Here is a 26,973-nt window from a genome sequence, read left to right on the forward strand (position 1 = left end):
TTCCTTTTTCAAAAGCCCTCTTTCGTCTGCTTCTAAATTATTTTCTGCTACTTAGCTGTGTTAATATAAGCGACACCATTGGTTGATTTTCAATGACCTAATAGAAAGGTTTCACAAGGCGGTTGCGTTGGGGAGATAGTTATTTAACCCTTTCTTCCTCTAGTGTTACACTCTAATGCATTGAAGAAGTTACAACATTTTGAATTGGAGGCAGTGATTAAGATCTACCTATTACCTAATTGGAGCAAAATTCAAAGTAACCATCTCAACCCAAGGGCTTTATCCGCTTGTAATGCGATGCAATACTCTTACACCCAATAATGGTGGATATTAGGTTAGAAAACTAACCCTTTGATTGTAGAACTTTGTATTGGAAGTCCTAAATTTGTGCATGGTATTGAATTGGGCTAGTTTATAAGCCTAGGCATTCCTCCTACTCTAACTACTTACATTTCGAACCTGACACAGCAGCACTGGGAACCATGTTTAAAGTCTTAAGTTATTGTGGTATCCGCCGAGGATAAATGGCAGACACCGGAGTTCAATTAGATTACGGCAGTGTGACAGACGTGGACACCTTACTATAGAGAAGCTACGCTTCTCTAGCTTTCACTAGATAATGATCAACATCTATTTTCAGTTGTCACTTTATTGAAGGGTTAAGAGATACTGAAGCTATATACAACAAACAATAATTACATGGATAGGAATAAATAATCATAACATAAAAGCATAAATAATACATATACAATGGTCAGTTTGGGCAATAATGATTCCCCCATCCCTGGAGAGGGTGGGGGAGAATTAAGAATACAGTTAACCATAATAAACATGACAGATTCAATCATTAATTCTAAGCGTAGGGAGGGGGTCACTAGACCCCTTCCCCAGGACTCGGGGGAGGGCCATTGACCCTCCACCGAACCCCAGATCAGGGGTGCCATAGACATGGCTCACGGTTGCCGAATACCACAACTCTCCCCTCGGAAGGCTGGGAGGTGGTTTCCCTACCAGACTTCCGACAGTGGTTGAGGCCTTCGGCCCGCTCCTTAGGGCTAAAATATATACAAACGATAATGATTCAATGGAATCCTAGTGGTGAGTATCTTCTTAGGGTTGATGGGCTCCCAATGTGGGATAGAAGGCAGAGGCTGACTTGGGTTGGATACGTTGGTCAGCGCCGGCAGGTATCAGGTTTGCTGGTGGCACAGTTGTTGCTGGAACGGTCAGCAGTGGGGCCTGCTGGTTGTTGTTGGCAGCGGCTGGGGCACTGGCTGCCAGGTTGATTGTCTGAGCAGCGGCCTGTCCTCCTGAGGGGCCGCGGGGTCTGCCAGAGGGCGGTCCTGGCCTACCTGGGCGGTCATGCCCGCTGTCAGTTGATTTCATAGACACCATTTCCTTGGCTGCTTCCCTGCCGATGGGAATGGCATCCCAGTCCACTGAAAAGTTCCGGGACTTGGCATGGTTGAGCCTGGCTCTAGCCAGCGCTTTCCTATATAAAGCTGGATGGTACAGGAACACTTGTGATATCGCATTCAGGGCTGCCCGGACTCCTCCCTGTGCTGCTGCCAGAGAAATGATGGTTAGGTCCCCCAGCAGTTTGAGGATCAACAACAGCAAGCACAGTATGGCTGCGCCATCTCCCCACTCGTGGATGGCTTGTCTAAATCCTGCCCAGACATCCAGGGCTGCCTCTCCTTCCTCCGCCAGTCGGTCAATGTTGTAGGACACTATCCCATGGTCTCCTGTGGCCGAACAGCTGCCTTGCTGAACGCAGGAGCCATAGGATAGGCCGGTCAGCATGGCACTCTTGTATGCTGGGAACGCCAGCAGTTGTTGCCAGTCGTTCAACTCAGCCTGCGAATACAAACCACCTGAACTGAAGTCATCTAAGGGTATTAGAGATAGCTTTCTGCGGATATTAAAATGAGATTATAAGATTAAAATCGTATTTTTAAGAAAACAGTAAAAGTGTCTGACTATGACGTCAGAATAAATTAACAACTATCCAATATGAGGCCGCTATATATTTTACCATTGTGAATACTGGCTTCTCATTGGTTAATTGTTAATTTTTTCTGACGTCATAGTCAGACACTTTTACTGTGGCCATTTTTAAAAACTATGATGAAGTTTTTTACAGTGCTTATAAAAATGACGTCAAACAATACAAATGACAACTGATAGGCCAATACACAGACTAAATTACCAATGATAGGCCAGTATACAATACATTTTTATTCACCAATGGTAGGCCAGTATGACGTAATTTTTTATAGGCACTATGAAAAAGCATCAAAACTCCATATCTAATTTTAGTGTACTTCCAACGTATGTACTGTCACAGTACACGCTGACCAAGTGTACAAATGAAGTACAGATGAAAATCTATGAAAATCTGTTGACATCCGAATGTAAATTAAGGTAAAGCTTGAAGTGTATAAATTAAACAGGGATGTAAAGGGATAAGACAATGGCCAGTAAACTGATGTACATTAGGGTGGGTCGATTTTGGACATTTTTTTCTGAAGCCAAAGCGGGATCTGCACTCAATTTATATAGATATAATACACCTCTGGGTGATTTAAAATTTATCCTAAGTCTTAAAACCGCTGACGACCAGACATTCAATTGTATAGCTATTTGTAAATGGGAGTCAAAAATTTATTAAATCAGAACTATGGCTTCATGGTGCTCCCTGGAAATGCCTTGAGGAGCTGGGTCAGGAACTTTTGTCCGTTTAAAAAAATCTCGTTCCTAGCCTGAGAAAATCTAAAAAACCTCTACAAATTGGACAATTTTCAATAAACCTTAAATTTTTTTTAGTTTTTTAGTGATTTCTAAGGCTAGGAACGAGATATTTTGAAACGGACAAAAGTTCCTGATTCAGGGAGCACCATGAAGCCATAGTTCTGATTCAAAATTTTTTACTAATAAGTAATGAATTATATTTTTAAGTGGTCGTGTTCTAAAACTCAATTTTTTAAAATTCTTTTTCGGTCAGAAATGTTTTTAAGGTTAATTTTATCTGTTGCATATCCCCGCTTTGTCTAATTCCGATATGAACCCACCCTAATGTACATACCCAATGATGATACACAAAATTGCCCCTCCTGTAGATTACAATTAGTGATTTGAAATGTTTGGACACGTAACTTAATGAACCAACCAATCAAAATTCAACAAAAGTCCCCAAAGTTGTTAAGCCAGAGAATAAGTAATCATTATCATAAGACTTTTGGGGACTAGAGTATTAAACAGTCCAATGTCCCCTTCCTCCCTGCATAAGTCTTTTTAGTCATTTAAGTTATTTTGAGTTAAAAATGTAGCAATACTAAAATAGAAAATAGCTTAAAACCACCACAGGACCAGTAGATATATTCCCTAAAAAGTATAATCCAATCGGTTCAGTGGTTACCGAGATCTTAAGGGACAGACAGACGGACGGACAGATAGACATCAAGCTACTTTGTATTATAGATTAAAATGCTTCTCTTGGCATTTTATAGCTTCTGCCAGCCGATTTTAATCGGTTCTAGCTGTTAAGCAGCTGGTGCTAGAAATTTTTAAAAAGTTTATTTGTATTATTATCGATAATTTCGCTGCTTCTTTTTAGACTTTTTCTTTGATTTAGGGAAAATAGGCTTACGAAGGATTATTCATGCCAAGTTTCATAACAAAATTCGGATTCTAAGTGCCACTTGCGCATTGATTCGAGATGGATGCATTAACCCCCCCTCCCTTATTATGTACTAGCGGCTACGCCCCTAGAGGCCTCTAGGGGCACTTGAGGAGGAGAGAGTCGAATTTAATAACCCAATTTCTTATTTTAGATTTAAAAGAAAAAGTAAAAAAAAATTTGGGGGGGGGGGCGCGAATTTTTTTTTTTGGGGGGGGGGAGTGTCCACCCCTTATTTTTAATTTTAGTTAAAAAAATTTAAAAGAAAAAATTCGGGGGGGGGGGATTTTCATTTTTTGGGGGGGTTGGTGGTGTCCCACCCACCCAAGAAAATAGTTATAAACCTTCCCGGGACCTATGAGAAGCTACCCTGTTAAGGAGAACCCGATCGGTTCAGCGGTTAGCGAGATCCTTTATACAGACACACAAACACATAGACATCCTGTTACTTTAGTATAATGATTTGTAGATATGAAAAAGTTAACCTTCATTTGGGGAACTACACCAGCTCTGCAGTACAGGTTACAACTTTACAAAATTATGCCCAGTATGGCTTCCAAACAGATTAACATCCGCTGGATTAGAACCGGTTCTAAGCCCTTCTAAGAAACCATGTATCGTATCGTATTATATCCAGTTTTCCACTAATATAAAAATGTACAATCATAATGTTAGAACAGTTTTGTTAGCCCCGAAGTTTTTTTTTATATCCGCGGAAAGCTGTTTATAATACGATGCGATAAATACCTATCTAAGTTTCTCCTAAAAGGATAAGACAATGGGCGATAAGTTGATGTACATTACTATACAAAATAACTTTTACTGTTAGCGGATGAAACGTTTAGTCACTCAAATTTCCAATCAAAATTTAAAAGTTCCCAATGTTCCCAATCCCTCCTTCCCTGTAAAACTTTTAAAAAGGGGCATAGAAAAGTTTATTAGCTAAAAAACTAAATTAACTAGTAAAAAGTTTTAGTGGGTGGGGAAAAAAAGAGTTTGCCTTATTAGGGGGTAAAGGTATTGGGTTAGTAATAACCCCAAACCTTTACACCATTTGAAGAAGCCACAAATTGTGACTGGTAGAAATGTTGATGAACTTTTTTAAATTTTTTTCCAAAATTTTTTTTAGGTTATTCCCAGTGAAACAGTTGTGAAGCGATGTGGGGGTACTTGTTACTCCCCCCAGCACTCGTGCTACCCCACCACATCTAAAATGGTAAAAAATATCGTTTAAATACTAAAGTATTTACGCAGTCGAGATATTAAAATACTTGAATCCTCTTTTTAAACTAAATTAAAGCTAAACTACTTAATATGAAATTAGTTATAAAGATACTAATCTTTTAAAAAATTTTCTAATCATCCCAGGATTCGCCTTTCAAAAATTGAATAAGTACAAACATTTCATGATACAAAGAAGAACGATGTTACTAAGTTCGTCTGAAGCTTAAGAACTCGGTAATAGCTAAACTGACAAGGTTATGCTTCTCAGGGAATATAGTTACTGTCGTTAAGCTGTCGTTGGGGGGGCAACACATCGTAAAATTGACGACCTCTCCATTTGCCCCACCAAATATTATCTTAGATTTATTTCGCTTGTTGGTTATACCTTACTCCTGGAGCAAATCCACTAGTAAAATGTGAAATTGTTATTAAAAAAAGTTATTGAATTGAATCACAGACTTCTTTTTATGTTCCTAGATGTTAATGAACATAAGAGTGTCATAATAATTCACAATCTATTTTTTTCTGGATTTACCTAACAATTACAGAAATCCTGGTACAGGGATTGAAGTCGATAGAACGTTTCTTAAATTCTTTTTATAGGTTGATATTGAGGCAATTGTAGTGTCAACAAATTTTGGCGAAGGATTTTGGAACACTCAATGCGCGATTTTCCAAGTCAGGGAAGATTTAGGTAAAACAAGACCGAAAACGGATATGCATAAATCTGTCTAAATTGTACAATGTACATTGTACATTAATGTGACAGAAAAAATCATACCGAGTTTAACATGGATAACACTAGTGGATTGGATATAGAATAAGTGGATTTATTGACAGAGGAGAATTTGTTATCAATTTAGGTTGCTAATATGGAACTTTGTTTTATATTATTGGTCAGTTTGTTCATCCAGTAAGTTGGTAGGGGATCGGGTAAAAATGGTGGATGGGGGTATCGTTTTTATGCTTAATAGTATCATTTTATTAAAGTACATGAAAATCTGGTGCAACATCCAAGTAATAGCATGGTTTATTTACTGTAGCTTATGATTTCGATAAGTACTGAACCGATTGAGTTCTCCATTCTTGAGGAGAAGCTTCTCTTATGGGTTTAGGCCATTCTAATTTCAGATTTTAGTCTTGGGATGGTTTTAGTCTATTTGTCTGCCCCCTTACCCCTATCAGGACAGAGTCTCTATAGATGCTAGGGCGCAACTGCAAGTTGTTTAACATTTAACATTTTATTTGTTATAGAATGTGCTTGCGGTTGTCTTGTTACTGCCGCAGATTGCAGCGAAAAAGAATATTATGAAGAAAGAACTTGTCAATGTGTTTGTAGAAATAAAATCATCTGTCTACAGGTATAGTTGAGGGTTCTAAATGGATAAGACAATAGCCGATAACTTTGTGTACATCCTCAAAGATGATACATAAAATTACCCCTTTTGTAGATAACTACTAATAGTTAATAGGGAGGTATTAGAGTAGTGCTTACCCCTCACAATTTCCCCCTCAAAATATTGAAAATATATTATTTTATCCCCTGCCTCCTACCCAACCTATGAAACCTCTCATTTTAAATCAATCGAAAAAAAAAGCTTGGACGTCCTTGTTGCTGTTTTATCTTATATAGGAGCATCTTGAGCCATCTATTTAGAGCGAAGGCATCCTTACTCCCCCCCCCCTCTCCTCGTTTTCTACATTCTATGATTATTAAGAAAATCAAGATTTTAAGTTTGGAGATAAAAAAAAAGAAAAATCACGAAACCTTTCTTTACTTTTATCTATTCTATTATAAAAAAAAGTATCTTTAGAATAGTAATGTGCAGAGGATTTTGCCAGGGAATGTGCAGAGGATGTGCGCGAAAATGAGGAGGTTGGGAATTTAATACATTGACACACCTTGGCTATATTAGTGGTGTATATGATAGGGTTTAGACACTTGTCAAGGAGAGGGGGTGTAAAGGAGTTGTATGGGGGATGTATTCACAAAACTTCTGCAAGCCTCTGCTTGAGAATGTAATGCAATTTAATAAAAATCAACTGAGATATTTTACATTACAAACAGATAGACAGATATGATCACATACAGACTGGCTTTGCAACAAGAACAAAATATTTCAGGATAAATTTTGGGATCCCTCCACCTGCTCTTGTAGATGCAAACAGCTGACAACATGTAATACAGGTACAAACAGCTGACAACATGTAATACAGGTAAAAACAGCTGACAACATTTAATACAGGTAAAAACAGCTGACAACATGTACTACAGGTAAAACAGCTGACAACATGTAATACAGGTAAAACAGCTGACAACATGTAATACAGGTAAAACAGCTGACAACATGTAATACAGGTAAAACAAAATAAGTCCATATCTTGAAAGGAAAATCACAACACATACTTTTACCTTTTAAGGGCGGAATTCTGCTTCGACTTTTCTCATCTAGAGAATCTAGAGGATATTCCGCTTGTAATGGGATGCGATAATCACCCAAGGATATAAGGTTAAGTAACATCCCAACAGACAACCAACCCTTTGATTGCACGACCTTTGACTGAGCAGTCCTAACTATGCATGGTAATGAGTTGCGGCTGTCTATGGGCCAAGACATTCCCCCTCCTCGGTGAACCTGACATAGCAGCAGTAGAAAACATTTTAATGCCTTTATTTATGACATGCTATCAGGCCAAGATTCGAACCTATGGCAAGCACAACGACGAGCACAACACATATTTACAGAGTAAGGGAAGCAAAGCTTTGAAAGCCCAATAGAAAGCATTTGTCATAATTTACATTGGTGGAATCCTGATTTTATATCATTCAATCCTTTGACACTGTACATCGTTATTATCTGATTGATCTGTCCTTAATTTTTATTCATATTCAATTTTATTGTTTGTAAATGGATATTTAAACTGTTTTTAACCTATTTTTAAAACGTATATAAAAAATATACTATGACACCAGTAGAATGAGACTGCAGAGCCTAAATTTGAATTAAGTCCCCAATAAACTTTTTTGGGGGGATTTAAATATTAATTTTTACTGTTGCCGTGATCATTTTGATCCGAGCAAAAAATCTTTTTTTATTTGGGTAAAATTCGTAGCTTTTAGAGTGTTTTGCTTCATAAATATTGTAGTCTGGTATAGAGTAAAATTAGGCCTTATGATTTTACTATAAAAATTCACTAAAAAGTTAATTCTTTATAATATATCAACGAATTAACATTAACATGTTTGTGTTCTCTCACTTATTTTAAAAACATAAAAATTGGCTGTAAAGGGTTAAATGACAACAAATGTTTATGCAATACAACAAATTTATTTTTGTCACATATACAGCATGACCCTCGAAAAAGTATTTTTAAGCATCTGCAGCCCATATTTCTCAATGAATTATCAAAAAATGTATATGTCCTTGTTCTCTGTAGATTTCCACATAAGTAGATATAAAAATATTTTTTTTACATCAATTAACAGCTGATATTTTTAGAGCCAAAGTTTTGAAAAAGTGGCTGAGGAAAAAGTAACTTTTCAAGAAAAATTTTTTTTAAAGTGAAATGACGTGTTTTCCTCATAATTTCAATACTTTTTATAAAACTTATATAAAGATGTTTCCAAGAAATTTATTTCATGCTGAAAGCACTTTTTTCACTTGCTCTAAAAGGCATTTTTAGATTAGTGTAAATTGCAAAAACACCCTTACAGAAAGAAATCCTATAAAAAATAGTAGCAAATTGAAAGTTTACATAAACAGAAATCAAACACTTTTTATTTTATCAAAATAAGTTAGAAAACAAAAAAGTTACAGCTACAAACTTTTATTAAACATTTAACAATTTAAATGATTTTTATGTGTGTTTAAGTAATTTGTATGAGTGGGCGGGAATTTAAGCACTAATCTTTCCGGTCGTAAGCATTAATTGGGGAGGGGTTTATTTAAGGTAATATTAATAAAGAGGAGATATTATAAGATTTGAGGGTAAATGGTTATGAGAAAAATGCATATGATGAAATTTTAAAAAGTAGTTTTTTATATGTAAAACTAACTTTTTTTATGCAATAAAAAATGTATCAATTGTAAACTTGCTCTTCTTTCTTATTTGTTTTTTAACTGGTTGATAAAAAGTAATATACTAATAAAAAACTAAGAAATATTTAGCAATATCCAGTTTCTCAAGCACTTTTTCCAAACTTTGGCTTTAAAAATCTCGGCTGTTAATTGATGTAAAAAAAATATTTTGATATCCTTTGATGTAGAAAATTATAGAGAACAAGTACATATGAATCTTTTAATATTTTATTGAGAAATATAGACTGCAGATGCTTAAAAATACTTTTTCGAGGGTCATGCTGTACAAATGTGTTATAAAATAAGATTATTCAAACTTATCTTTTAAAATAATTTTAAAAAGTATGTATCTTTTATGTGTACGGTTTTCATTCTTTTCATTTTAATTAAATCAAAAATATTTAACTACATTGGAAATAAGTCACTTTGTGAAAACACTCTTTTTTTGAATTGAAAAGAATTATATAAAACAAGACATCTTATTGGTTAGATTTCAGAATAATTTGTTTTATTGTAAATGTTAGATTTTTCGGATCATGGAAAGAAAACAAAGTCATTCCTAAATTAGGACAGAAGTCACCTTCCTAGGAAGGACATAAGTAGCCTTCCTCAAGTGAGAATTTGTTAGATGAAGGGCATAACATGCCTCCCTTAACAAAGATTTTGCAAGATTGAGGACATAAGTAGCCTCCCTTCACCTCACAAAACCTAGCTTTTTAATCCAACACATAGCAAAATATTAGAAAACTTAGCCTTTCTGTCCTTCACATAGCTAATTCTTGCAAAATATAGCAAATTCTTACAAAAACATAGCAAATTCTTGCAAAACATAGCAAATTCTTACAAAACATAGCAAATTCTTGCAAAACATAGCAAATTCTTGCAAAACATAGCAAATTCTTGGAAAACTTAGCTTTTCTGTCCTTCACATAGCTAATTCTTGCAAAACATAGCGAATTCTTACAAAACATAGCAAATTCTTGCAAAACATAGCAAATTCTTACAAAACATAGCAAATTCTTAGAAAACTTAGCTTTTCTGTCCTTCACATAGCAAATTCTTGCAAAACATAGCAAATTCTTGCAAAACATAGCAAATTCTTGCAAAACATAGCAAATTCTTGCAAAACATAGCAAATTCTTATAAAACTTAGCTTTTCTGTCCTTCACATAGCTAATTCTTGCAAAACATAGCAAATTCTTGCAAAACCTAGCAAATTCTTGCAAAACATAGCAAATTCTTGCAAAACATAGCAAATTATTGCAAAACCTAGCAAATTCTTGGAAAACTTAGCTTTTCAGTCCTTCACATAGCTAATTCTTGCAAAACATAGCAAATTCTTACAAAACATAGCAAATTCTTGCAAAACATTGCAAATTCTTACAAAACATAGCAAATTCTTGCAAAACATAGCAAATTCTTACAAAACATAGCAAAGTCTTGCAAAACATAGCAAATTCTTACAAAACATAGCAAATTCTTGGAAAACTTAGCTTTTCTGTCCTTCACATAGCTAATTCTTGCAAAACATAGCAAATTCTTACAAAACATAGCAAATTCTTGCAAAACATAGCAAATTCTTGCAAAACATAGCAAATTCTTACAAAACATAGCAAATTCTTGCAAAACACTGCAAATTCTTACAAAACATAGCAAATTCTTGCAAAATATAGCAAATTCTTGGAAAACTTAGCTTTTCTGTCCTTCACATAGCTAATTCTTGCAAAACATAGCAAATTCTTACAAAACATGGCAAATTCTTGCAAAACATAGCAAATTCTTACAAAACATAGCAAATTCTTAGAAAACTTGGCTTTTCTGTCCTTCAAATAGCAAATTCTTGCAAAACATTGCAAATTCTTACAAAACATAGCAAATTCTTGCAAAACATAGCAAATTCTTGCAAAACATAGCAAATTCTTGGAAAACTTAGCTTTTCTGACCTTCACATAGCTAATTCTTGCAAAACATAGCAAATTCTTACAAAACATAGCAAATTCTTGCAAAACATAGCAAATTCTTGCAAAAAATAGCAATTTCTTGCAAAACATAGCAAATTCTTGCAAAACTTAGCTTTTCTGTCCTTCACATAGCTAATTCTTGCAAAACATAGCAAATTCTTGCAAAACATAGCAAATTCTTGCAAAACATTGCAAATTCTTACAAAACATAGCAAATTCTTGCAAAACATAGCAAATTCTTGCAAAACATAACAAATTCTTGCAAAACATAGCAAATTCTTGCAAAACATAGCAAATTCTTGCAAAACATAGCAAATTCTTGCAAAACTTAGCTTTTCTGTCCTTCACATAGCTAATTCTTGCAAAACATAGCAAATTCTTACAAAACATAGCAAATTCTTGCAAAACATAACAAATTCTTACAAAACATAGCAAATTCTTAGAAAACTTAGCTTTTCTGTCCTTCACATAGCAAATTCTTGCAAAACATTGCAAATTCTTACAAAACATAGCAAATTCTTGCAAAACATAGCAAATTCTTGCAAAATATAGCAAATTCTTGCAAAACATAGCAAATTCTTGGAAAACTTAGCTTTTCTGACCTTCACATAGCTAATTCTTGCAAAACATAGCAAATTCTTACAAAACATAGCAAATTCTTGCAAAACATAGCAAATTCTTGCAAAACATAGCAAATTCTTGCAAAACATAGCAAATTCTTGCAAAACTTAGCTTTTCTGTCCTTCACATAGCAAATTCTTGCAAAACATTGCAAATTCTTACAAAACATAGCAAATTCTTGCAAAACATTGCAAATTCTTGCAAAACATAGCAAATTCTTGCAAAACATAGCAAATTCTTGCAAAACTTAGCTTTTCTGTCCTTCACATAGCTAATTCTTGCAAAACATAGCAAATTCTTGCAAAACATTGCAAATTCTTACAAAACATAGCAAATTCTTGCAAAACATAGCAAATTCTTGCAAAACATAGCAAATTATTGCAAAACATAGCAAATTCTTAGAAAACTTAGCTTTTCTGTCCTTCACATAGCTAATTCTTGCAAAACATAGCAAATTCTTACAAAACATAGCAAATTCTTGCAAAACATAGCAAATTCTTACAAAACATAGCAAATTCTTACAAAACATAGCAAATTCTTGCAAAACTTAGCTTTTCTGTCCTTCACAAATTCTTGCAAAACATAGCAAATTCTTGCAAAACATAGCAAATTCTTGCAAAACTTAGCTTTTCTGTCCTTCACATAGCAAATTCTTGCAAAACATTGCAAATTCTTACAAAACATAGCAAATTCTTGCAAAACATAGCAAATTCTTGCAAAACATAGCAAATTCTTGCAAAACATAGCAAATTCTTGCAAAACATAGCAAATTCTTGGAAAACTTAGCTTTTCTGTCCTTCACATAGCTAATTCTTGCAAAACATAGCAAATTCTTACAAAACATAGCAAATTCTTGCAAAACATAGCAAATTCTTGCAAAACATAGCAAATTCTTGCAAAACATTGCAAATTCTTACAAAACATAGCAAATTCTTGCAAAACATAGCTAATTCTTGCAAAACATAGCAAATTCTTGCAAAACATTGCAAATTCTTACAAAACATAGCAAATTCTTGCAAAACATAGCAAATTCTTGCAAAACATAGCAAATTATTGCAAAACATAGCAAATTCTTAGAAAACTTAGCTTTTCTGACCTTCACATAGCTAATTCTTGCAAAACATAGCAAATTCTTACAAAACATAGCAAATTCTTGCAAAACATAGCAAATTCTTGCAAAACATAGCAAATTCTTGCAAAACATAGCAAATTCTTGCAAAACTTAGCTTTTCTGTCCTTCACATAGCAAATTCTTGCAAAACATTGCAAATTCTTACAAAACATAGCAAATTCTTGCAAAACATTGCAAATTCTTGCAAAACATAGCAAATTCTTGCAAAACATAGCAAATTCTTGCAAAACTTAGCTTTTCTGTCCTTCACATAGCTAATTCTTGCAAAACATAGCAAATTCTTGCAAAACATTGCAAATTCTTACAAAACATAGCAAATTCTTGCAAAACATAGCAAATTCTTGCAAAACATAGCAAATTATTGCAAAACATAGCAAATTCTTAGAAAACTTAGCTTTTCTGTCCTTCACATAGCTAATTCTTGCAAAACATAGCAAATTCTTACAAAACATAGCAAATTCTTGCAAAACATAGCAAATTCTTGCAAAACATAGCAAATTCTTGCAAAACATAGCAAATTCTTGCAAAACTTAGCTTTTCTGTCCTTCACATAGCAAATTCTTGCAAAACATTGCAAATTCTTACAAAACATAGCAAATTCTTGCAAAACATTGCAAATTCTTGCAAAACATAGCAAATTCTTGCAAATTCTTACAAAACATAGCAAATTCTTGCAAAACATAGCAAATTCTTGCAAAACATAGCAAATTATTGCAAAACATAGCAAATTCTTAGAAAACTTAGCTTTTCTGTCCTTCACATAGCTAATTCTTGCAAAACATAGCAAATTCTTACAAAACATAGCAAATTCTTGCAAAACATAGCAAATTCTTACAAAACATAGCAAATTCTTACAAAACATAGCAAATTCTTGCAAAACTTAGCTTTTCTGTCCTTCACAAATTCTTGCAAAACATAGCAAATTCTTGCAAAACATAGCAAATTCTTGCAAAACTTAGCTTTTCTGTCCTTCACATAGCAAATTCTTGCAAAACATTGCAAATTCTTACAAAACATAGCAAATTCTTGCAAAACATAGCAAATTCTTGCAAAACATAGCAAATTCTTGCAAAACATAGCAAATTCTTGCAAAACATAGCAAATTCTTGGAAAACTTAGCTTTTCTGTCCTTCACATAGCTAATTCTTGCAAAACATAGCAAATTCTTACAAAACATAGCAAATTCTTGCAAAACATAGCAAATTCTTGCAAAACATAGCAAATTCTTGCAAAACATAGCAAATTCTTGCTAAACATAGCAAATTCTTGGAAAACTTAGCTTTTCTGTCCTTCACATAGCTAATTCTTGCAAAACCTAGCAAATTCTTGCAAAACATAGCAAATTCTTAGAAAACTTAGCTTTTCTGTCCTTCACATAGCTAATTCTTGCAAAACATAGCAAATTCTTGCAAAACATAGCAAATTCTTACAAAACATAGCAAATTCTTGCAAAACATAGCAAATTCTTACAAAACATACCAAATTCTTACAAAACTTAGCTTTCATGTCCTTCACATAGCAAATTCTTGCAAAACATTGCAAATTCTTACAAAACATAGCAAATTCTTGCAAAACATAGCAAATTCTTGCAAAACATAGCAAATTCTTGCAAAACATAGCAAATTCTTGCGAAACATAGCAAATTCTTGCAAAACATAGCAAATTCTTAGAAAACTTAGCTTTTCTGTCCTTCACATAGCTAATTCTTGCAAAACATAGCAAATTCTTACAAAACATAGCAAATTCTTGCAAAACATAACAAATTCTTACAAAACATAGCAAATTCTTAGAAAACTTAGCTTTTCTGTCCTTCACATAGCAAATTCTTGCAAAACATTGCAAATTCTTACAAAACATAGCAAATTCTTGCAAAACATAGCAAATTCTTGCAAAATATAGCAAATTCTTGCAAAACATAGCAAATTCTTGGAAAACTTAGCTTTTCTGACCTTCACATAGCTAATTCTTGCAAAACATAGCAAATTCTTACAAAACATAGCAAATTCTTGCAAAACATAGCAAATTCTTGCAAAACATAGCAAATTCTTGCAAAACATAGCAAATTCTTGCAAAACTTAGCTTTTCTGTCCTTCACATAGCTAATTCTTGCAAAACATAGCAAATTCTTGCAAAACATTGCAAATTCTTACAAAACATAGCAAATTCTTGCAGAACATAGCAAATTCTTGCAAAACATAGCAAATTCTTGCAAAACATAGCAAATTCTTGCAAAACATAGCAAATTCTTGCAAAACATAGCAAATTATTGCAAAACATAGCAAATTCTTAGAAAACTTAGCTTTTCTGTCCTTCACATAGCTAATTCTTGCAAAACATAGCAAATTCTTACAAAACATAGCAAATTCTTGCAAAACATAGCAAATTCTTACAAAACATAGCAAATTCTTACAAAACATAGCAAATTCTTAGAAAACTTAGCTTTTCTGTCCTTCACATAGCAAATTCTTGGAAAACATTGCAAATTCTTACAAAACATAGCAAATTCTTGCAAAACATAGCAAATTCTTGCAAAACATAGCAAATTCTTGCAAAACATAGCAAATTCTTGGAAAACTTAGCTTTTCTGTCCTTCACATAGCTAATTCTTGCAAAACATAGCAAATTCTTACAAAACATAGCAAATTCTTGCAAAACATAGCAAATTCTTGCAAAACATAGCAAATTCTTGCAAAACATAGCAAATTCTTGCTAAACATAGCAAATTCTTGCAAAACTTAGCTTTTCTGTCCTTCACATAGCTAATTCTTGCAAAACCTAGCAAATTCTTGCAAAACATAGCAAATTCTTAGAAAACTTAGCTTTTCTGTCCTTCACATAGCTAATTCTTGCAAAACATAGCAAATTCTTGCAAAACATAGCAAATTCTTACAAAACATAGCAAATTCTTGCAAAACATAGCAAATTCTTACAAAACATACCAAATTCTTACAAAACTTAGCTTTCATGTCCTTCACATAGCAAATTCTTGCAAAACATTGCAAATTCTTACAAAACATAGCAAATTCTTGCAAAACATAGCAAATTCTTGCAAAACATAGCAAATTCTTGCAAAACATAGCAAATTCTTGCAAAACATAGCAAATTCTTGCAAAACATAGCAAATTCTTAGAAAACTTAGATTTTCTGTCCTTCACATAGCTAATTCTTGCAAAACATAGCAAATTCTTTCAAAACATAGCAAATTCTTTCAAAACATAGCAAATTCTTACAAAACATAGCAAATTCTTAGAAAACTTAGCTTTTCTGTCCTTCACATAGCAAATTCTTGCAAAACATTGCAAATTCTTACAAAACATAGCAAATTCTTGCAAAACATAGCAAATTCTTGCAAAACATAGCAAATTCTTGCAAAACATAGCAAATTCTTGGAAAACTTAGCTTTTCTGTCCTTCACACAGCTAATTCTAGCAAAACATAGCAAATTCTTACAAAACATAGCAAATTCTTGCAAAACATAGCAAATTCTTGCAAAACATAGCAAATTCTTGCAAAACATAGCAAATTCTTGGAAAACTTAGCTTTTCTGTCCTTCACATAGCTAATTCTTGCAAAACATAGCAAATTCTTACAAAACATAGCAAATTCTTGCAAAACATAGCAAATTCTTGCAAAACATAGCAAATTCTTGGAAAACTTAGCTTTTCTGTCCTTCACATAGCTAATTCTTGCAAAACATAGCAAATTCTTACAAAACAAAGCAAATTCTTGCAAAACATAGCAAATTCTTGCAAAACATAGCAAATTCTTGCAAAACATAGCAAATTCTTGCAAAACATAGCAAATTCTTGCAAAACATAGCAAATTCTTGCAAAACATAGCAAATTCTTACAAAACATAGCAAATTCTTGCAAAACATAGCAAATTCTTACAAAACATAGCAAATTCTTAGAAAACTTAGCTTTTTCGTCCTTCACATAGCAAATTCTTGCAAAACATTGCAAATTCTTACAAAACATAGCAAATTCTTGCAAAACATAGCAAATTCTTGCAAAACATAGCAAATTCTTGCAAAACATAGCAAATTCTTGGAAAACTTAGCTTTTCTGTCTTTCACATAGCTAATTCTTGCAAAACATAGCAAATTCTTACAAAACATAGCAAATTCTTGCAAAACATAGCAAATTCCTGCAAAACATAGCAAATTCTTGCAAAACATAGCAAATTCTTGCAAAACATAGCAAATTCTTAGAAAACTTAGCTTTTCTGTCCTTCCCATAGCTAATTCTTGCAAAACATAGCAAATACTTCCAAAACATAGCAAATTCTTGCAAAACATAGCAAATTCTTGCAAAACATAGCAAATTCTTGCAAAACATAGCAAATTCTTGGAAAACTTAGCTTTTCTGTCCTTCACATAGCTAATTCTTGCAAAACATAGCAAATTCTTGCAAAACATAGCAAATTCTTTACAAAACATAGCAAATTCTTACAAAACATAGCAAATTCTTGCAAAACATAGCAAATTCTTGCAATAAGGGTCCTAAACTCAAAAACAAATTTTCAGCGTGATCCGACCACCGGTTCTTGAGATATGGTGACCTGGTGTCCTTGTTACCGACTGTAAGATTTGGGAAATGGTTCGAATCCTTAGTAAATTTGGCTAAGTCCAAAAAATGTTTGACACTTTGACACCTGGTGTCCTCTCAGTAGGTACGCTTAATGTCACCTGGGTATTTTTTCTTCAAAAATTTGACTAAGTGTCAAAATATTTTTGGACTTAGCCAAATTTACTAAGGATTCAAACCATTTCCCAAATCTTACAGTCGATACCAAGGACACCAGGTCACCGTATCCCAAGAACCGGTGGTCGGATCGCGCTGAAAATTTGTTTTTGAGTTTGGGACCCTTATTGCAAGAATTTGCTATGTTTTGCAAGAATTTGCTATGTTTTGTAAGAATTTGCTATGTTTTGTAAGAATTTGCTATGTTTTGTAAGAATTAGCTATGTGAAGGACAGAAAAGCTAAGTTTTGCAAGAATTTGCTATGTTTTGCATTAATTTGCTATGTTTTGCAAGAATTTGCTATGTTTTGCAAGAATTTGCTATGTTTTGCAAGAATTTGCTATGTTTTGTAAGAATTTGCTATGTTTTGCAAGAATTAGCTATGTGAAGGACAGAAAAGCTAAGTTTTGCAAGAATTTGCTATGTTTTGCAAGAATTTGCTATGTTTTGCAAGAATTTGCTATGTTTTGCAAGAATTTGCTATGTTTTGCAAGAATTTGCTATGTTTTGCAAGAATTAGCTATGTGAAGGACAGAAAAGCTAAGTTTTCCAAGAATTTGCTATGTTTTGCAAGAATTTGCTATGTTTTGCAAGAATTTGCTATGTTTTGTAAGAATTTGCTATGTTTTGCAAGAGTTTGCTATGTTTTGTAAGAATTTGCAATGTTTTGCAAGAATTTGCTATGTTTTGCAAGAATTTGCTATGTTTTGCAAGAATTTGCTATGTTTTGTAAGAATTTGCTATGTTTTGCAAGAATTAGCTATGTGAAGGACAGAAAAGCTAAGTTTTGCAAGAATTTGCTATGTTTTGTAAGAATTTGCTATGTTTTGCAAGAATTTGCTATGTTTTGTAAGAATTTGCAATGTTTTGCAAGAATTTGCTATGTTTTGCAAGAATTTCCTATGTTTTGCAAGAATTTGCTATGTTTTGCAAGAATTTGCTATGTGAAGGACAAAAAAGCTAAGTTTTCCAAGAATTTGCTATGTTTTGTAAGAAAGAGCTATGTGAAGGACAGAAAAGCTAAGTTTTGCAAGAATTTGCTATGTTTTGCAAGAATTTGCTATGTTTTGCAAGAATTAGCTATGTGAAGGACAGAAAAGCTAAGTTTTGCAAGAATTTGCTATGTTTTGTAAGAATTTGCTATGTTTTGCAAGAATTTGCTATGTTTTGTAAGAATTTGCAATGTTTTGCAAGAATTTGCTATGTTTTGCAAGAATTTGCTATGTTTTGCAAGAATTTGCTATGTGAAGGACAAAAAAGCTAAGTTTTCCAAGAATTTGCTATGTTTTGTAAGAATTAGCTATGTGAAGGACAAAAAAGCTAAGTTTTGCAAGAATTTGCTATGTTTTGCAAGAATTTGCTATGTTTTGCAAGAATTTGCTATGTTTTGCAAGAATTAGCTATGTGAAGGACAGAAAAGCTAAGTTTTCCAAGAATTTGCTATGTTTTGCAAGAATTTGCTATATTTTGCAAGAATTTGCTATGTTTTGCAAGAATTTGCTATGTTTTGCAAGAATTTGCTATGTTTTGCAAGAATTAGCTATGTGAAGGACAGAAAAGCTAAGTTTTGCAAGAATTTGCTATGTTTTGCAAGAATTTGCTATGTTTTGCAAGAATTTGCTATGTTTTGCAAGAATTTGCTATGTTTTGCAAGAATTTGCTATGTTTTGCAAGAATTAGCTATGTGAAGGACAGAAAAGCTAAGTTTTCCAAGAATTTGCTATGTTTTGCAAGAATTTGCTATGTTTTGCAAGAATTTGCTATGTTTTGCAAGAATTTGCAATGTTTTGTAAGAATTTGCTATGTTTTGCTAGAATTAGCTATGTGAAGGACAGAAAAGCTAAGTTTTCAAGAATTTGCTATGTTTTGCAAGAATTTGCTATGTTTTGCAAGAATTAGCTATGTGAAGGACAGAAAAGCTAAGTTTTCCAAGAATTTGCTATGTTTTGCAAGAATTTGCTATGTTTTGCAAGAATTTGCTATGTTTTGTAAGAATTTGCTATGTTTTGCAAGAATTTGCTATGTTTTGTAAGAATTTGCAATGTTTTGCAAGAATTTGCTATGTTTTGCAAGAATTTGCTATGTTTTGCAAGAATTTGCTATGTTTTGTAAGAATTTGCTATGTTTTGCAAGAATTAGCTATGTGAAGGACAGAAAAGCTAAGTTTTGCAAGAATTTGCTATGTTTTGTAAGAATTTGCTATGTTTTGCAAGAATTTGCTATGTTTTGTAAGAATTTGCAATGTTTTGCAAGAATTTGCTATGTTTTGCAAGAATTTGCTATGTTTTGCAAGAATTTGTTATGTTTTGCAAGAATTTGCTATGTTTTGCAAGAATTTGCTATGTGAAGGACAAAAAAGCTAAGTTTTCCAAGAATTTGCTATGTTTTGCAAGAATTTGCTATGTTTTGCAAGAATTTGCTATGTTTTGCAAGAATTTGCTATGTTTTGTAAGAATTTGCTATGTTTTGCAAGAATTAGCTATGTGAAGGACAGAAAAGCTAAGTTTTCCAAGAATTTGCTATGTTTTGCAAGAATTTGCTATGTTTTGCAAGAATTTGCTATGTTTTGTAAGAATTTGCTATGTGAAGGACAGAAAAGCTAAGTTTTCTAAGAATTTGCTATGTTTTGTAAGAATTTGCTATGTTTTGCAAGAATTTGCTATGTTTTGTAAGAATTTGCTATGTTTTGTAAGAATTTGCTATGTTTTGCAAGAATTAGCTATGTGAAGGACAGAAAAGCTAAGTTTTCCAAGAATTTGCTATGTTTTGCAAGAATTTGCTATGTTTTGCAAGAATTTGCTATGTTTTGCAAGAATTTGCTATGTTTTGTAAGAATTTGCTATGTTTTGTAAGAATTTGCTATGTTTTGAAAGAATTAGCTATGTGAAGGACAGAAAAGCTAAGTTTTCCAAGAATTTGCTATGTTTTGCAAGAATTTGCTATGTTTTGCAAGAATTTGCTATGTTTTGCAAGAATTTGCTATGTTTTGCAAGAATTTGCTATGTTTTGCAAGAATTTGCTATGTTTTGCAAGAATTTGCTATGTTTTCAAGAATTAGCTATGTGAAGGACAGAAAAGCTAAGTTTTCCAAGAATTTGCTATGTTTTGCAAGAATTTGCTATGTTTTGCAAGAATTTGCTATGTTTTGCAAGAATTTGCAATGTTTTGTAAGAATTTGCTATGTTTTGCTAGAATTAGCTATGTGAAGGACAGAAAAGCTAAGTTTTCAAGAATTTGCTATGTTTTGCAAGAATTTGCTATGTTTTGCAAGAATTAGCTATGTGAAGGACAGAAAAGCTAAGTTTTCCAAGAATTTGCTATGTTTTGCAAGAATTTGCTAAGTTTTCTAAGAATTTGCTATGTTTTGTAAGAATTTGCTATGTTTTGCAAGAATTTGCTATGTTTTGTAAGAATTTGCTATGTTTTGCAAGAATTAGCTATGTGAAGGACAGAAAAGCTAAGTTTTCCAAGAATTTGCTATGTTTTGCAAGAATTTGCTATGTTTTGCAAGAATTTGCAATGTTTTGTAAGAATTTGCTATGTTTTGCTTGAATTAGCTATGTAAAGGACAGAAAAGCTAAGTTTTCCAAGAATTTGCTATGTTTTGCAAGAATTTGCTATGTTTTGCAAGAATTTGCTATGTTTTGCAAGAATTTGCTATGTTTTGTAAGAATTTGCAATGTTTTGCAAGAATTTGCTATGTTTTGTAAGAATTTGCTATGTGAAGGACAGAAAAGCTAAGTTTTCTAAGAATTTGCTATGTTTTGTAAGAATTTGCTATGATTTGCAAGAATTTGCTATGTTTTGTAAGAATTTGCAATGTTTTGCAAGAATTTGCTATGTTTTGCAAGAATTTGCTATGTTTTGCAAGAATTTGCTATGTTTTGTAAGAATTTGCTATGTTTTGTAAGAATTTGCTATGTTTTGCAAGAATTAGCTATGTGAAGGACAGAAAAGCTAAGTTTTCCAAGAATTTGCTATGTTTTGCAAGAATTTGCTATGTTTTGTAAGAATTTGCTATGTTTTGTAAGAATTTGCTATGTTTTGAAAGAATTAGCTATGTGAAGGACAGAAAAGCTAAGTTTTCCAAGAATTTGCTATGTTTTGCAAGAATTTGCTATGTTTTGCAAGAATTTGCTATGTTTTGCAAGAATTTGCTATGTTTTGTAAGAATTTGCAATGTTTTGCAAGAATTTGCTATGTTTTGTAAGAATTTGCTATGTGAAGGACAGAAAAGCTAAGTTTTCCAAGAATTTGCTATGTTTTGTAAGAATTTGCTATGATTTGCAAGAATTTGCTATGTTTTGTAAGAATTTGCAATGTTTTGCAAGAATTTGCTATGTTTTGCAAGAATTTGCTATGTGAAGGACAGAAAAGCTAAGTTTTCCAAGAATTTGCTATGTTTTGCAAGAATTTGCTATGTTTTGTAAGAATTTGCTATGTTTTGCAAGAATTAGCTATGTGAAGGACAGAAAAGCTAAATTTTCCAAGAATTTGCTATGTTTTGCAAGAATTTGCTATGTTTTGCAAGAATTTGCTATGTTTTGCAAGAATTTGCTATGTTTTGTAAGAATTTGCTATGTTTTGTAAGAATTTGCTATGTTTTGCAAGAATTAGCTATGTGAAGGACAGAAAAGCTAAGTTTTCCAAGAATTTGCTATGTTTTGCAAGAATTTGCTATGTTTTGCAAGAATTTGCTATGTTTTGCAAGAATTTGCTATGTTTTGCAAGAATTTGCTATGTTTTGTAAGAATTTGCTATGTTTTGTAAGAATTTGCTATGTTTTGAAAGAATTAGCTATGTGAAGGACAGAAAAGCTAAGTTTTCCAAGAATTTGCTATGTTTTGCAAGAATTTGCTATGTTTTGCAAGAATTTGCTATGTTTTGCAAGAATTTGCTATGTTTTGCAAGAATTTGCTATGTTTTGCAAGAATTTGCTATGTTTTGCAAGAATTTGCTATGTTTTCAAGAATTAGCTATGTGAAGGACAGAAAAGCTAAGTTTTCCAAGAATTTGCTATGTTTTGCAAGAATTTGCTATGTTTTGCAAGAATTTGCTATGTTTTGCAAGAATTTGCTATGTTTTGTAAGAATTTGCTATGTTTTGCAAGAATTAGCTATGTGAAGGACAGAAAAGCTAAGTTTTCCAAGAATTTGCTATGTTTTGCAAGAATTTGCTATGTTTTGCAAGAATTTGCTATGTTTTGCAAGAATTTGCTATGTTTTGTAAGAATTTGCTATGTTTTGCTAGAATTAGCTATGTGAAGGACAGAAAAGCTAAGTTTTCCAAGAATTTGCTATGTTTTGCAAGAATTTGCTATGTTTTGCAAGAATTTGCTATGTTTTGCAAGAATTTGCTATGTTTTGTAAGAATTTGCTATGTGAAGGACAGAAAAGCTAAGTTTTCCAAGAATTTGCTATGTTTTGTAAGAATTTGCTATGTTTTGCAAGAATTTGCTATGTTTTGTAAGAATTTGCTATGATTTGCAAGAATTTGCTATGTTTTGTAAGAATTTGCAATGTTTTGCAAGAATTTGCTATGTTTTGCAAGAATTTGCTATGTGAAGGACAGAAAAGCTAAGTTTTCCAAGAATTTGCTATGTTTTGCAAGAATTTGCTATGTTTTGAAAGAATTTGCTATGTTTTGAAAGAATTTGCTATGTTTTGTAAGAATTTGCTATGTTTTGTAAGAATTTGCTATGTTTTGCAAGAATTAGCTATTTGAAGGACAGAAAAGCTAAGTTTTCCAAGAATTTGCTATGTTTTGCAAGAATTTGCTATGTTTTGCAAGAATTTGCTATGTTTTGTAAGAATTTGCAATGTTTTGCAAGAATTTGCTATGTTTTGTAAGAATTTGCTATGTTTTGCAAGAATTAGCTATGTGAAGGACAGAAAAGCTAAGTTTTCCAAGAATTTGCTATGTTTTGCAAGAATTTGCTATGTTATGTAAGAATTTGCAATGTTTTGCAAGAATTTGCTATGTTTTGCAAGAACTAGCTATGTGAAGGACAGAAAAGCTAAGTTTTCCAAGAATTTGCTATGTTTTGTAAGAATTTGCTATGTTTTGCAAGAATTTGCTATGTTTTGTAAGAATTTGCTATGTTTTGCAAGAATTTGCTATGTTTTGTAAGAATTTGCTATGTTTTGCAAGAATTTGCTATGTTTTGCAAGAATTTGCTATATTTTGTAAGAATTTGCTATGTTTTGCAAGAATTTGCTATGTTTTGTAAGAATTTGCAATGTTTTGCAAGAATGTGCTATGTTTTGTAAGAATTTGCTATGTTTTGCAAGAAAGAGCTATGTGAAGGACAGAAAAGCTAAGTTTTCCAAGAATTTGCTATGTTTTGCAAGAATTTGCTATGTTTTGCAAGAATTTGCTATGTTTTGCAAGAATTTGCTATGTTTTGCAAGAATTTGCTATGTTTTGTAAGAATTTGCTATGTTTTGTAAGAATTTGCTATGTTTTGCAAGAATTAGCTATGTGAAGGACAGAAAAGCTAAGTTTTCCAAGAATTTGCTATGTTTTGCAAGAATTTGCTATGTTTTGCAAGATGAAGGACATAAGCAGCCTTCCTGATGTAAGAATTTGTCAGACAAAGGATATAAGTCATTTCCCTTAAGTTAGATTTTGTTAGATGAAGGACATAAGTAGCCTTCCTTAGATCAATTTCCAGTGACTTCTGTCCTAATTAGGAATGACTTTGTTTTCTTTCCATGATCCGATTTTTCAATGAAATTAATTGTTTTGGAAAAAAAAATTATTTCCATTGAACAGAGTAATGTTTTTTTATTGTATCAATATAAAGTGAATTATATAAAAATGTTCTGTAATCCACAATATTACCCGAAGTAAAAAAAAAGCTTTTGCTTCGGTCAAAATGATTACAGCAACACTAAAAATTAATCTTTAAATCCCCCAAAAAAAGTTTACTGGGGACTTAATTCAAATTTGGGCTCTGCAGTCTGATTCTATAGGTGTCCTAGTATATTTTTGACCCCCCATTCAAAAATAGGTTAAAAACAGTTTAATACCTGTATTATAATACTGTTATTATTATTATTTGTTATGTGTGTCATAAAATAAATATCTAATCTAATCTAAAAGTTTAATTCCCTAGTCTGATAAAAAAAGATTTATTCTTATCCAACCTAACTTTAAAATTGTCTCACAATCAAATTTAATCTTATGGGTGCAGAAGGGGGGTGGATACACCCCACATGGAAGTCTAATGTCTACATCCCCTTAACAGAAGTCTAAACTTCTATACATTCCCTAAATCAGCCAAGGGGGGTGTCAAGAAAAAAAGACAACCACACCACTTTAAAATTGTAAGATGATGGGTTTCTAAATTTATCATCATTTTTATAGGATATGTTTTTGATGATGAAGAAACCTGTGGTTGTGTTTGGCCCTTTTTAAGAGCAGGACCTTCAGAGTTAGTTCTAGTAACAGCTGCTACAGCCTCTTTATTTTTAACAGTATCCATTTTTGCTATTTTAAGGTAATAAACTTAAATTTAGTAGCAAAGCTACTCTATAATTCATTTTGTCTGTCGTCAGTCAGTAACACTATAGGGGAATTGTGATTTTCTCAGGTGCTTTTTAAGATAGACGGCTGAATGTTTTTGTGAAGATTCTCTAAAAGGAGCATTTAGAATGTAATTTACTTTGACAATCGGTCTGCCCATCAAGCTAAGATTCAAATATTAAAAAAATTACATGAAAATCCTTGTCTGTATTCCCCTCCATGATTTTTTTGTGATTTGCTACTTTTTAGTTTTATCATCCTAGTTTTCAAATAATTAAAGAAATTAAATAAAAAATTAATTTTTTATTTAATTTCTTATATGATTTTGTTGTGGTCTTACAATAATTAATGTTTTTAGATTTAGAAATAAAAGATTACAAACAACAGATAAAGAAAAAATAAATTCCTCACTTTTAAATAATGTAGGTATCTTTCTTTAGCTTTTATTAATAATTATTTTTAAATCATTTGAATTTTCAATGTATTTATTTCAGTAATTTACTGTGAAGAAGTTACATAAATTTAGTAAAAAATGTGCTTTAAATTGTTTTTTTCCCAAATTATTATTTAATTTTTTTAAAAACTTATTTTATACATACTTAAAAAAATAAATTTTAAAAAGTATCAATTTTAAGTTTAATAATTTGTGATTTACTTGATAATATTTACTTTGCAAAAATCATATATTTGGTTAACAATCAATTTTCTTTTCTAAGCAAAAACGTCCACTATATTTGAAAAATTTTTTATGTTTACAGCAGACAACATCTTCTGTAATTCTTTTGTGTTTGAATTGAAGTTTCTGGTTCATCTTCTATTGACTCTATCTAAAGTATTTCATTGTCATCTTTCCCATTGTTTTCTTTTTCAATCTCAGCAGTTTCACTCTTGTATTCTTCATATAATATTACAGTTTCCTGAGTGAATCAATAAATTATTCCTTGGATACTGCACCAGAGTTTTGTCTACTCTAATAAAATGGTCTTTCCAGGTATCTAATATAACAATAAATCCCATTCACAATATTTACCCCACCCCCTCTCCTCCTACTACAAATATTCTTGTAAAATACCTCAAATGATTCAACAATTTTTAAGTTTTCATTTTAAGTTTCATCAAAAAGGGAGTATTTTTCTTTGTTATTTATAAAGAACATCAGAACTCCAAATAATTTTCATCTTCCTTTATCTTGAACCTAAGATGAAAAATCAATGATACTGCATTATGAAGTCAATGCACACTCACAGTATGGATACAATTATTGCTTCATTTGTTCTTAAACTTTATTGAAGAGTTAGTATTAGAAATTAGACACATACATTTACAGGGTAGCTTCACTAATCCTTATAATAAAGTAAAAGGATGTTTGTCTGTTTTTCTGTACTGAAGGATCTCGCTAACCGCTGAACCGATCGGGTTCTCTTTAACAGGGTAGCTTCTCATAGGTTTCGGGAAGGTTTATAACTTTTTTTTTTTGGGGGGGGGGGGGTTACAAAAAATCGTGCTTATAAGTATAACTTTGGTTACCAGCATAATTTATAGTCCAATGTTCCTTCCTTCCATGATTAATTGTTCACTGAAAAAAGATAAAATAATAAAAGTAGTCTTCCTCAAGATATTTTATTCAAATAAGAATTCATTTTAAGAATGGTTGCTACGCCTCTTAGCTTTAAGGAGACATGGAACGGGAAGAAAATGTAGCCAAAAACCATCCAAAGTGTATAGCTGTTAGTGAGATCTTTACTGACAAACAAGCAACATGCTTTATTTAATACTTATTTAGTCGATCTCCGATTATTTAAATTTTTTTCTTTTCAAATGTTTTTGGGGCTTTATTTGTTTATAGGAACGTGGTGGTACCATCCCCCATAATAGGCATGACCCTTAAAAGGTTACACTGTAAATAAGAAGCATAAGATCCTGCGAGACAGACAGACAGAAACAGATCCTGTTACTTCCAGGTTTTTTTTTTATAAACCAGTAAAATAATAACTTTTTCGGCGTTAT

At 32.3% G+C, this 26,973-nt stretch overlaps 1 protein-coding gene across 1 annotated transcript; it reads left to right on the forward strand.

Annotated features, from left to right (window-relative positions):
• The first annotated feature begins 2,284 nt into the window (after positions 1–2,284).
• LOC145305414 (uncharacterized) lies at positions 2,285–25,590 on the forward strand. Its single transcript, XM_080147032.1, has 9 exons — positions 2,285–2,424; positions 4,149–4,200; positions 4,809–4,895; positions 5,507–5,597; positions 6,158–6,264; positions 7,028–7,091; positions 24,808–24,940; positions 25,325–25,388; positions 25,461–25,590. The coding sequence occupies exons 1-9, from the start codon at positions 2,285–2,287 to the stop codon at positions 25,461–25,463; spliced, it is 741 nt and encodes a 246-aa protein (XP_080003158.1). The 3' UTR covers positions 25,464–25,590.
• Positions 25,591–26,973: the final 1,383 nt, after the last annotated feature.

This window comes from Acartia tonsa, chromosome 14, assembly GCF_053477335.1.
Source record: "Acartia tonsa isolate MP-2025a chromosome 14, ASM5347733v1, whole genome shotgun sequence".
NCBI lineage: Eukaryota > Metazoa > Arthropoda > Copepoda > Calanoida > Acartiidae > Acartia > Acartia tonsa.